General features: G+C 41.7%; 1 protein-coding gene across 3 annotated transcripts in view; it reads left to right on the plus strand.

The window, feature by feature from the left end:
• Positions 1 to 8,663, plus strand: part of SKIC3 (SKI3 subunit of superkiller complex) — a 51,211-nt gene extending 42,548 nt beyond the window's left edge. For all 3 annotated transcript variants that reach the window (XM_055699252.1, XM_055699254.1, XM_055699253.1), the window contains exons 39-42: positions 1,935 to 2,087; positions 3,828 to 3,958; positions 5,645 to 5,768; positions 7,357 to 8,663. In XM_055699252.1, coding sequence (XP_055555227.1) covers positions 1,935 to 2,087; positions 3,828 to 3,958; positions 5,645 to 5,768; positions 7,357 to 7,434 — 486 coding nt within the window. In that variant the 3' untranslated portion in view covers positions 7,435 to 8,663. The remainder of the gene's footprint in view (positions 1 to 1,934; positions 2,088 to 3,827; positions 3,959 to 5,644; positions 5,769 to 7,356) is intronic.
• Positions 8,664 to 13,311: the final 4,648 nt, after the last annotated feature.

The following is a 13,311-nucleotide window of genomic DNA, read 5'->3' on the forward strand; positions in this document are numbered from 1 at the left end:
CATGCCAAGAGATCTTTCTGGTGATCCAGCATATTTGTTTATTTATTTCCTAACTGTTGCTGTTAGTTACAGTTACTATCTTCCTTTACCAACGTTAGCAGCATGTTGTTTAGAAAAATTCCATGAATTTTAAGAGTCCTTTATGTAGTTGCAGGTTTTATGGTGTTTCCTCTGCCTGTTGAACAAATAAAACTCTGTTTGTGGTAAGATTTACTGAAGCTGATTTCAGTCATAGAAGATCAGTGCAAGGCTGCTTGTTATAGGGCTGCAAATCCTCTTCCTGTATGAGTATCGTTTGTGGAACAGTGTTCTTTTGACACATTTTTCTTTTGTTTGTGAGTCTTCATCTTTCTGAACTGCAGAACTCATTCAGATGGATTTGCAAAATATGGGGGCACGCAAGACATGATTGTATCCTCTAATTTAGTAATATATTTTGAAAATGGGAGTAGGGCTTGCACATTCTTCACGCATCACTTGCATAGCCAACTGTCATCTTGCTTACAAGCAGGGGGAGTAAGTGAACTGAAAAGTGTATGTGATTTGTGGGGAGGGAAGAGTTGTTTTGTTTGTTTTAATACAGGCCTCAGGTAAGACACCTCTGAGGAAGATCTTTGCAGTCTTCAATTAAAGGAGATACTTCTCGGGGCTTGGATGTCATTCTGAAAAAGTCTGGTTGCTGTATCTGTTCCTAATGGATAGATCTATGCTTTAATGTTTTCTGGCTCTAGACTTCCGAAGAGTTTGATAAATGTTTTGTCTTACTCGGAAGCATCTATTGTGATGCCTTACAGTTACACTAAAGGTAGGGAGGCCATTAAATTTCCTTTTTGCTTAAGGTTTTGCCTTTTGTCTAAATGGTAGTTTTGCAGGATTTAGGAGTTCTGCTGTTCTGATGGCTGTTCTACTTTTTGTGCTGTGGATTACCAGGAAAATAAAGAAAAACTGATCTGGCAGAGCTGCCATTGTGCCTTTACATGAAGGTTCTTTTCTCCTTCAGATTTTGAATGCTAGGTTATCTTCAGCTGCAAAGAGCTGAGGCTGAGGAAAGCTGGAGGGGTTTTTTATTGCACATGAATGGATGTTTTACTTTACAAAGCAGTCCTGCAGATTGGTGTCAAGGATGCACAATCTCACTAGTGTTAGTAAATACCTCCTAGTGTGTCTCTTCTTAATGGTAGATAACTTCTTAACCCTTACTGATGCATAGAATTTTGCCCCTTCTAACACCAGGCAGTCTTCAGCTAGGAAAAGGCTAAGGACCTTTGCTTAAAAGCAAGTGAATTTTGGTTTTTATTAAGAAATTTCTTGTTTGCTTGGCAATCCAACAAAGAATATTTCTAAATGTGGCTTGTGCATCTTGATGCATATCATGTACATGTCAGGAATTTGCAAACTTGTGGCTATGTCTGCTTCAAAACATGTGCCATGACCGCAGATTTAAAGAGGGAGGAATTAGAATCCTTTTCTTTCTTTTCATGAGCAAATCCAGGATATCCTGTGCTGAAGGAGCAGGAGCATGAAACTGCACAGATCCCAGTGCCTTACTTCCTTTGCCCCATGCAGGCTCCTCCAGCATGACTCTGCTGGGTCAGAAAATGTGTAGATAATGAGCTCAGGCTCGCATTGTCATGTCTGTCATGTTCCTGGCATTACTTAGATGGGCTGGGCAAACCTATCAAACAGTTTTCCATGAGTGGTCTAGGGAACTCCGGAATAATTTGCTGTAGTGAGGTGTACTGCCAGCTCTGCAGCAGACTGCATTTTCCTGCAGGGCAGTGGGCAGTATGTTCTTGGAATGAGGGCTGGATGTATGGTGGTGTTTTAGCTAATAGTATGCTGCGGTACTCTTACAAATTGAACTAAAAGATATTACCTAATGCATGTGTGTTTCAGTGCCTCCATAACTGATTTTGTTCAATGTTTATTTTCAGTGGCTGGCAAAAGTGTATCAGTCTCAAAGAATGATGGTTGGAGCAGAGATGTGTTACAGAAAGAGTCTACAGTTGGCATCACAGCAGGGCAGCTGGAATGGGAAGTTATCCAGTCTGTTCTGCCTAGCTATGCTCGCACTGGAGATCTGCATGGTAGGATAATCAAAATTATATATATAACTGCATGATTCAACAGGAGTTCACGGGATGTAGGACTTCCGCAGTCTTTAAATGAAGCCCCTGTTCAAATGACTTAGCATTCTGTGAATGACAACTACAAAATCAGACTGTGAGGGGCAGCGGACTGTTTGTGGAATGTCTCTTTGTAAGAGAGGTTGCTGTGAAATAATCACAAAGAAGCCCTGTGTACATAAAGAAGCTAAGTTGTTCAGTAAGGCTTGTTTCTCTAATAACAGATTCAGATCGATCATCCAAATTGACATACCGTTCAAGTCTTTGTCCTCTTGTTCAGACAACTGCCTAAATAAATGTTTTTCATGCACAGGTGCATGGACACTTCCGTCAAGTTTCAAGTAATTTTATGCTGTATGGTCATTTCTAGATATGGCTCCTTGCCTTGAAGTATAAAAACAATGTAAGGGCAGTGTACCTTGTGGTATAATGAAAATCATTCTACTCCCTGCACCAAGGTGAACATAACTCAAATTCTTGGCGAGTGTCTGTTCCCTTTAAGCATTGTCTCTAGAAGCTTGACGTGCATTACCACATTTCTTTAAAGGCTGGTGTAAAACACAGATACTGCTGTGATCTTGGCTAAAGCTTTTTTGTGTATTTTAACAGATGATCAAGGTAAGAGCCATAATCAAAATCAGGCAAAGGAACCCCATATGTCCTGACCGCTTATATAAGAAAACCCAGTCACTTTTACCAAGGATAAAGCTGTAAAGCTGTTGCTCCTGGTGTGAAAAGAGAATCCCCCTCAGTGTAGACAAGTTTCTTTCTCACAAACCATATGCTTCAAAAGACAGAATTTGTTAAGTGACAGGATTTTTCCTCCCATGGTTCTTCTGTCTGTTTTCTAGTGGTCTGCTCCCTGTTTCCTGTAGCTCCTAAATGTCTCCACAGGTTGCAAGATACTTGCTAAGTTAATTAATACTACATCTTCAAGTGCTGGCCTGAATTACCTGAGAATATACAAGACTTTGTTTTAAAATATGATTAATATAAATTTTACTGTCTTACGTCTACTATTTGCATGAGCAAAGCAGCTGATGAGTGGTTTTCTTTTCAGCCTCTCTAATCTGCGCTGGCAAAAAGCCTCCTGAAAACCGTGCTCACACCCAAGAAAACCTGTGTTTGAAAATTACTTGTCTCCCATTTACCTGTCCAAATGAAAATTTGGGCACCCCTTCAAATACAGCAATTTGAATGCTATCCAGACACAATGGAGATAATAAGGTTTTTCTTAAGCATAGTTGCTCTGTTAGGTAACTACTGTCTTGAAGTTGGTTTTTACTTCTGGTAAAATATGATGCCACTTCTGGGGATAAATTCTACATTCTAGAGTAGTCTTGTACATGGGATGAAGATTTACAAGCTGAAGAGCAAATAAGTGTTTCTGATTAAAACAAGCATTACTAAAACATGCATGGAAAAAACAGAGATTCTTTGCATAAATGAGCAAGTGGAATGCTGGCAAGGCTGGTCCTAGGATACTGAATGTGACTTTTCCAGGCTCTTCTAACCACTGTTTGTTGAGGTTTTTTGAAGAAACTTCTTTATAAATTGCCAAATAATCACAACACTTCAATTAAGCTCTCTCTCTCTAGAGAGCTGCAAACAAAACCTGATTTACACTACATACTACAATAAAGCTCTTTCTTTTTTCTTTATTTTTCTATTTTTCTCCCCCCTGCCCCTCCTTTATCATAGGCTGATGTCTCAAATGAGCACTGGCCATCCTTGGTTCAGGAGGCAACAACTGAGGCTTTGAAACTTTCTTCTAGCCCCCTGGCAGCTCTCCTACAAGCATTGCTACAGTGTAACCGTAAAATGGGAGCAAGGTATGCATGATCTTTTAATTTTAAATTGAACACTCTGTGTAAAGAACAAGCAGTCATTACCCTCAGATGTAACTCCAAGAAGTAAAAGAAAATCACAAACAGGAAATAATTCTTGAAGTAGTATGGCAGTTAAAATGGAGAGGTGGGGAAGCAGTTAGTAGTGTGGGGAGCAGGAGGCAGCAGAATGTGCCTCCTTTTCTGAAAAAAAATGTTTATGACCTTCATACCAAGAGAAAAACAGCCGTTAAGACAACTTCTGTTTTAATAGCATGTTAACTAAAGAAATTAATCAGGAAAACTGTACATTCTCAAAGATCTTGTTAAATAGCACAGTGGAAACAGGTATCATACTCTGTCTACTGCTGGGTTTCATTTTGATCCTAAATTGAGCTCGCATGCAAAGTTCCTGTTCATGCCCAGACAACTAGGTGCCCATTGTGGAAAGAGAAGAAGATTTGGGGAAGGAGCAGGGCTTGGAAACCTCCTGCTTTGTGGGTTTGGTTATTAAATCTAGCTTGTCTTTTGCAGTATTTTTGCTTAAGCTATGGAAAATTGGAATGTTCTTGATGGCTTTGTTCAATAATTTCACGTGGTTTTATAGATAATGCTAAAAAACTGGCTTAATTTCTCTGTGGGCTTTTGGGAAGGTGGCAGGCAGTCAAATGTAGTTGTGATGGTTGTCAATTTTAACAAAACTGGGCCGAAAACTTACTTAATCAATTAAAATCAGTCTTACTGCAATTTCAGATACTAATTTATGTGAACAGTAAGAAACAGAAACACCTTACCTGCCTAGGTGTTTCAAAATCCTGAAACAAGAAATTAATCTTAAGTACAAAGAACAAACAAAAACCAGATGTAACCTCTCACAGCCTTTAAAATCACAATGTACTGGAAAGTCGCATTGGTTATAAAAGACAGAATTCTTGAAACAAGAGCCAAAGCTGATTGGAGCACCAGTGAATGAATACGACATCTGTAAACTTAATTGCCAGTTTTTACCAGATTTCTAATGACACAGTGAATTTGAAAATGTCTTGGATAGGTATAAACTAGCGGTGTTGGAAGGTAATATCAGCCAAGTGGAATTTTAGACTTTGTGTAGCACTCTTTTTTCCAGTTTCCATCTCTTCTGCAATTTTGCGTTTTGCCTCTGCATTTGCAGGAACTGCAGCACCTTTTCTGAGTGCCTGGATTAAGTATATTTGTGTATAATATTAAATTCTGGGATTTTTACAATTTATCGTGACACCTGCTTCTCTCAGGTGCAGTCTTCCAAAAGATGTATTTCATAGCTTTTAAACAGGATAATACCTGCTATACTTGTTCAGCAGGTACAAACTGAGACCAAGAGTTCACAGACAGATTATGTTTATCATGTTATTGTAGCAGTCATAAACTCTGCTCTGTCAGTGTAATTTGGGTTACTTGCTAGTTAAAGCAGTAACTTGAGTGTAATATACCAAGCATGACAGCGGTAGCAGTATTCCTCAGCATTCTAGGTGCAACGATGTAGGAAACAAAGGAGTGTACAGCTCTGCTCCCTCACTTTCTTGGGTGGTATGTAATTAAGGATTTTCCCTTATATTATTCCTGATCATTGTTGCTTGCTCTGGAACACTGGTATGTTACATGCCACCTATTCAGTTGCATTTGATTTTGATTATGTTTTGATTATGCTTCTAGGGAGACTCGTCGAATGTTGGAAAGAGTGGTTTATCAACCGGGGAATCCAGAAACCATAGTGTCAGTGGCACGCTGGTACCTGCTGCAACATCTGTATGCCAAAGATGATTACGAATTAATAGATGTAAGACAGTCCACTTTACACAGAAATTCTGTCAATTTATATTGAATATTGTGCCTGCAACCTGGAAGTGGGGTGGAGGGAGGCTGGGGAGGTGCTGGCTTGCCTGCTCTAAGGTTGCAAGGTTAAAGGATTCTACGCTGATGAAATTACCTCAGTTTTTGAAATTGCATCAAGTCTGTTTGAAAGTCTTCCATTCCTCCATGCAACGCTAATAAAAAACCAAGCAGTAATACCTCTCTGATGCAAACTGGCAAGAATTCTACTAGCGACTCTTCAGTAGACATGAGGACCATTTTGTTAGAATTTTACAAGAACATACTAAAGCACTGAAAATGTGAATTCCCTCAAGCCTGTCTGGAACAGTGCGGTATCCTTGACCCAATAGATCTGAACAGTAGAGTGCTGTACTTTCTGTACTTAAGACTTTCATTACATCTGTAATGGTACATTATTTTCAGTATATAGTAAATGGTACATTAGTTTCTGTTGACAGTACTTCACAAATGGATTTGCTCAAACTCACAAATCCACACAGCTCTTTCACGTGATGCAAAGAGGGGTGCTTCATTTTGGTTGTAATTGGAGTCATTGAGCTACTCAGACACTGAATACACTCTCCTAATAATCTCCTTGCTGCCTCCATTGGCACAATGAGCTTTTTTGCCCAGATTAACAACTATGCCCTGGTGAAACTTTGAATCCATAACAAAATGCATTTGGAGGCACGACACATCAAGTAGGCTCAGCATTGACAAAAATTCATACACAGACACACAGGTTCATAAAAAAAGCTAGAATTAATGAGTTCAGATGACTGTGGTACAATCTCATGGCACTTGCTTCCTCAAAGTCATCTGTACTTCCTACCAATGGGTATAATAACAATAACAGCTAAAGATTTTCTTGACTCTCCTTAATGGTTTTCCGTTGTAATATATGGATGTTGCGCATATATATATGTATATGTATATACATATATATACACTACAATATATATAGTAGTATAATGTGATTGGATTACAAGTGCTGGAAGTTTATGAGCATCTGGAACATTAGGCTGCCATGGGAGCTTTTTTAGTAGTAGAAAAGCTGCACATAGGAGGTGTGGAAAATAAATCAATGAAGGGTAAATTTAAATGGGGGCAGCAGAAGGATACCTTGGCAGCCTTGTTTAAGTAGCTGCAGAGAATGCTCCTGTTTGGCAAATTGAGATTTATACAGATGTACTAGGAGGAGGCAAGTGTGTGTCAGCAGGGAGATAGGTCTCACCTAGCTCTGCTTGTTTCATTGCCAGAAGGTAGCTTTACTTGTCAAACTTAGTCTCAGCCTCCAGAACGGAGGAAGCAGTTGTAGGGCATTGCAAATGACTGCTGGTGTAGCAGGTCACTACAGGGTGGAGTTTTTTGAAGGCCTGATGTTTTAAGCAAGCTGATGCATGATGTTGAGTATTACCTAACTGGGTTTATGGGTTATGTCATCTTTTAGGGAAACTGCATAGCATAAATTAAAATGCACTTGAAATTACCAGTAAAACACTACCAGTAAAATGTTGAATTCTCGGGTTTTCATTGTTTGTTGTTCTCTGCAGATGCTTATAGAAAATGCCAAAGCTAATGGAGATGTTAGAGCTCTGGAACTAAATGAAAAATTGTCAGCAAGTGCCTAGTATGGACTGTCTCAAGCAACAAGTCTTCCATTCATCCAACTTCATCTGTCCATCTTCCAGGAGAATATGTGGTCTGGGCTTTACTTGTTTGTGTCTGGTTTTGATTTTGTCTGCAACTTTGTCTTTTGTTCAAGAAAAAGTAGAACTACAGTAGGTTATTCTTGTTGAGTCATGGCATCACAGACTGGTTTGGGTTGGAAGCGACCTCAAAGACCATCCAGTTCCACACCCCTGCCCTGGGCAGGGACACACACACACACACCCTTCCCCAGCGCAGGCTGCTCCCAGCCCCGTCCAGCCTGGCCTTGAGCCCTGCCAGGGATGGGGCACCCACAGCTGCTCTGGGCAGCCTGGGCCAGCGCCTTGCCGCCCTCACGGGGGAGAATTTCTTCCTGATATCGAGCCTAAATCTGCCCTCTTTCAGCGTAAAGCCATTCCCATTGTCCTATCCTACATTCCTGTGTAAAATGTCCCTCTCCAGCTGTAATTTGGTTTGCATAGCAAGGTTTTGGGTGGTAGTGGGAGGACTACATGGGTGGCTTTTGTGAGAAGCTGCCAGAAGCTTCCTCCATGTGAGGTGACATAGAGGTGACACCTGCTGGCTCCAGGATGGACCTGATGCTGCGAGCCCATTGGTGATGGTGGTAGTGCCTCTGGGATAGCACATGAAGAAGGAAAAACAAGATAAAAATCTGTGCCAGCAAGAGAGAGGAGCGAGCGACAACTCTGCAGACACCCAGGTCAGTGCAGAAGGAGGGCAGGAGAAGAGCAGAGATCCCCCGGCAGCCTGTGGTGGAGACTGTGGTGAGGCAGGCTGCCCCCATCCACCCATGGAGGTTAACGATGGAGCAGATCCCCACCCACAGCCTGTAGAGGACCCCACATCAGGGCAGGAGGGTGCCTGAAGGAGGCTATTGACCCATGGGCAGCCTGCACTGGAGCAGGTTTGCTGGCAGGACTTGTGACCCTGTGGGGGACCCACGCTGGAGCAGGCTGTTCCTGAAGGACAACATCCCATAGGAGAGACCCACGCTGGAGCAGGGGAAGTGTGAGGAGGAAGGAGTAGCCAAGACAGCATGTGATGGACTGACTGCAGCCCTATCCCCCTGTGCTGCTTAGGGGGAAGAGGGAGAGAAATCAGGAATTAAGTCCAGGAAGAAGGGAGCAGGAGCAAAGGTGTTTTTGTGATTTGATTGGTAATAAATTAAACTAATTTTCCTCAAGTTGAATCTGTTTTGCCTGTGATGGTAATTGATTGAGTGATCTCCCTGTCCTTATCTCGACCCACAAGCCTTTCATTGTATTTTCTTTTCCCTGTCTGGTTGAGGAGGGGAGTGATAAGACTGGTTTTGGTGGGCACCTGGCATTTTGCCAGGATCAAACCACCCACACCAGCTTTCTTGTCTGCTGGTTTAGGTACTGGAAGCTCGCTAAAAGGTTTCCCCAGAGCCTTTTCTTCTCCAGGATGACCAAACCCAAATCAGTCTGTCTTCACAGGAAAGGTGCTCCAGCCCTCTGATGATCCTATACTTTATCTGAAAGGAAAACCCTGAATTTTGCTTTTGTTTTCCTCCTCACTGAAACTTCAGCACTATTCACAATGGAGAGTACTTGTCTGTATTTCCCCCTTGGCCACACACAGAAGTACAATATTAACGGCATTGGCAGTGATGCGAGGTTTTGTTGGCATAGAATTTACTAGCTAAGTAGCAGCTAACTTTTCTTCTCTCCCAGATACTGTAAAACAATGAGAGATTTAAAATGCCTGTATTATTCTGATATACTTTATTTTGCAGTTGAGACCCAAATTCACTTGGAACTTCCATGTGGTGTCAGTTTATACCTTGTTAAATTATATATTTTTTTTTAAGCTAGTTTTAACTACAGCAGTGTATCCTCTTGACTGCAGGCTTCAGTGAACATTCCCATCAAGAAAAGCTTGTGATCATCAGGGACAGGGTCATATTTATAAATGTGTATAACAGGCTCTATTTATGTCTAGATAATTCTGCTGCGGACTGCTTAGTTGGATGAGTCACGACAGTGGCTCTTAAGACGTGATGTTATTTTGCCTTTCAGTACATGAAAATAAATAATAAATCAATGACTAATCTGTTAATGTCGCCATTGAGATTTTCAAGCTGTTGACAGGAGTCACGATAGCTCTCCATTTCCTGGTTTAAAGTTTCTTGAAGCTACTGTCTGTTCACCGAAGGTTTATGACGGCTCATGCAATCCCGTGTCACAGAGACAAAAGGGCACTTCCCAAGGGCCGCAGTGGGGGTGCCTTGGGCACAGGGTGGTTTCAGAACCATTTGTATTGGGCTTAAAGAAAGCAGGGTGCCGAGCCGGGGTGCGTGGGGCATGCATCGCTGCAGCCGGCTGTGCACGGTGGTCTCTGGAAAGTGGGCGAGAGCTGCACGTGTGCCACTGTCATCTTAAATTGGAAAACTAAGCTCAGTAGGCTGGGGTTCTGCTCTGTGGAGGTGAGTAGAAACTTCCCTGAATGGCAAGAATCCCTCTTTGTCTCCCACACTTTTTTCCTCCCACCCATCTCCATGCCAAAGACCTTCTGTAAAAAGCTTTTTCCCAGTAAATTTAGATCCATTGTGGTTCCCTTCACAGCCTGCTGTCACATAGTCTTGAACCATCAGTAACTGCAGATATTAAAAGCGAACGTTGCAAAAGCCAGACTCGTGACTCTCAAGACTAGCTATAGCTTTTTTTAGCTTGCTGCTATTAAAAACCGGGAAAAGTTCTTGCAGCGTATAGTTTGCATCCCTGGTGTATGGTCTCTGTATTTGTGCCTCCTACTCTAGTGGTGGGAGAGCCATCATTGCCAGCTCTATGACAGCTGCCTGCCCTTGGTGCCTCGGGCAGAGATCCTGCTCCACGAGCGTTAGCATGTACTTTCTTCGGCACTAAACCTTAAGTACTTTCCAACACCCAGGAGGACAGACAAGTAACAACTGGCCAGAGAAACCAGCGAAATAGCTGTCAACAGTGAATATTCCGTATTAGGAAAAAAAATAACAATAGTAGAGTTTTTTTCCCTTCAGAAGACCATGAAGTTACTTCTACTGTGATGGGTGATGAACTCCGTGAACACAATAATTATACAGCCCAAAGCTATATTACATGCCCCATAGGAAAAAAGCCCCCACATCTGGCTACCACCTACTCACTGAAAAGTGCTCAGGGAACAGGAGTTTAAATTTTAGCTTCTGTAAAACCCAGCAGTATGAGGTAAAAATCTTGCTCTCCTCTTCTTTTTTTAACAGTGTACAGGGTCTACAAAATCAAGACTTTGTAGAAGGTCTGCTGAAACACTGAAAAAAAACTTCGTAAGTTCATGCAGGTTGAGACAGCCCTGTGTTCTATACTGTTGCAGAGGTCAGCTTTAGAATGCAAAGTGCTGTAGGAAGGCACACGAGCATCGCTGCGTTGGGGAACAGAGAGTTGTTCATGGATTTCATTGCCTGGGAAGACAGTTCAGCTGCTATTAGTGTAAAGAGGGAAAAAATAAACACTCCCCAACTGTAATTTGTTCTGTCATGGCTTGTGCTGAAGGCAGAATGGAATGAGGCCTAATGAATTTCAAGGTGGAACTTTTCACTGCTTCAGATATGAAGGGCTTTATATGCTGGTTACATTTCCTTTCACATGAACATCAGACAATGGCTTGCTTCTGAGTATTTTATTTATTTGGGTCTTGCATGTTCATCTCATTCTCTGTTTCCCAAGAATTGCTGGATTGGGTTTCAGCTCAACTTTTGAGCTTCTCTTAAGATGGTATCATGAAGTACAGTGGGCAATTGCATTATTAGTGTGTAACAAAACCACAGGTGTATAGTTCTCTCCCCAATACTTCTGTTTGAAACCTTTTATATTTAAAAAATAATAATAATTTAAGATTTATAGATATAAACCCCTTGAAAACTGTTTTTTCATGCTACACAAATGCACCCTTGCAAGGAAAAGTACATCCCTAACCCTGCAGCCCAGCTGAGTATCATCCTGGATGTCTAGATTTCAGCTTTCCTTCTCCCCCCATTAATTTGCTTTCTAATGATTTAACTGAACAGCTGACAGTTAAATAACTTCTACATTTAGTGTTCTCACGGGAGAGAGGGATCATTCTGAGTTGGGTCACAGTGTGGAGTGATAAATACTGAGATAACTCTTTTATGCAGTGAAGTCGTTCAAACAATAGCGATGTTCCAAATATATATTCACATGTGATCTGAATTTATAATTAGGCCCTCAAACCCTTCTGTTGTAATCATAGAAATCAGTGGTTAGATAAAGCAACATTTGGTTGTGCTGTATTGCCATGTGAGAGGACAGGTAGACAGACTGATAGACGGACAGACAGGTAGCTAGACAGATGGACTGATGGATAGGTAGACATAGACAGACAGACATAGACTGATGGATAGATGGTAGGGTGATACACTGATAGACTGATGGATAGATAGACATAGACATATAGATAGACATAGATGGATAGGCTGATAGATTAGAAAGACAGACTGATAGACAGACAAGAAACGTGTAGCAGTATTTCTATCCTTTTCTCGGTTCCAGGGTTAGACTTTGAAGGTTGTCCTGGTTTTTCTCTTTCTCTTTTTCTTTTTCCTTTTTTTCTTTTTCTCTTTTTCTTTTTCTTTTTTCTTTTTCTTTTTTTCTTTTTCTTTTTCTTTTTTTTCTTTTTCTTTTTTCTTTTTCTTTTTTCTTTTTCTTTTTTCTTTTCTCTTTTTCTTTTTCTCTTTTTCTTTTTCTTTTTCTTTTTCTTTTTTTCTTTTTCTTTTTCTTTTTCTTTTTCTTTTTTTAACACCATGTGCTTTTAGAAACACATTCATCCATAACCTTGTATTTCACCTTTTTGCTGTCCCTCGGTATACCAGGAACCACAGCACCCAGGGTACTTGGTGGGGAGGCAGGTCCACCAAGCTGGACTAACAGCTGTTTCACCAGCAGCCAAGCACACAGGGCAAGAAAAGGATGACAGTGCCTGCAAGAAGCTAAAGAAAGGCAGTTTGGGAGGCTGCCTCAGCCCCAGGTGTCCTGCTGTGACTGCAGTAATGGACTTCAGGTCTACAGTGAAAGCAGAGCTCCCTGTAATGGGCAGAACATACAGAGACCAAAATACGGATCCAGAATAGCTCAGACACTGCTGTGTGTGGGGATTTCAGCACTGTGGCTTCCTGCTGCTTGTAGGCAACGTGCCCAACACGCACCCGACGCGGCAGCAGGCGCGGGGCTGGGGGCCTTTCCCGCGCTGTTCGTCTCTGTAGAGCCTAGCCACAAACAACATGCAGAAATCTGCCACTTAGGTGGCTGTTCTTTGCTTTTGACCAGATGTGAGTGGTTTCTAGGACTTCTTACTGACTGGGAAAAGTTTAAATGTACCCAAGTTTCCACCTGCAGGAGCAATGAGATTGATTGCTGAAGTGGCGTTCCCTACCGACTGCATCGATTCGGGTTCAGCCACCTTGCTGTGCAGGTCTGGCTTCTCAGACAAGCCACCTGTAGTCCATGGCTTCAGAAACCTGCTTTTCTGTAGAGCAAGGAGCACAAGAGACCTGGATATAGATTATTGGAGAAGGATTATCTGAGTCCTTGAATTTTCTTCTCTGGGCAATGGACAGTATTGGGTTCTCTGGAAACAAATGTGCCATAGAAATTGAATCTGTTGGAACGGCACTGTGACCATGTTTTCTGGCCTCCCTGCTAAATAACTCCTATGAGCTTCTGTTGGGAAATTATAGACATGCTTCTTTTGCCCTGCTCCCAGTTTTCCTCCTTACTTCAAGATTGTTTTTCTTGTTTTTTGAAGCCAAACAAAACCCATACTGTCAGTTACATTTTTGAGTG

The sequence above is a fragment of the Falco cherrug genome, chromosome Z, assembly GCF_023634085.1.
Source record: "Falco cherrug isolate bFalChe1 chromosome Z, bFalChe1.pri, whole genome shotgun sequence".
NCBI lineage: Eukaryota > Metazoa > Chordata > Aves > Falconiformes > Falconidae > Falco > Falco cherrug.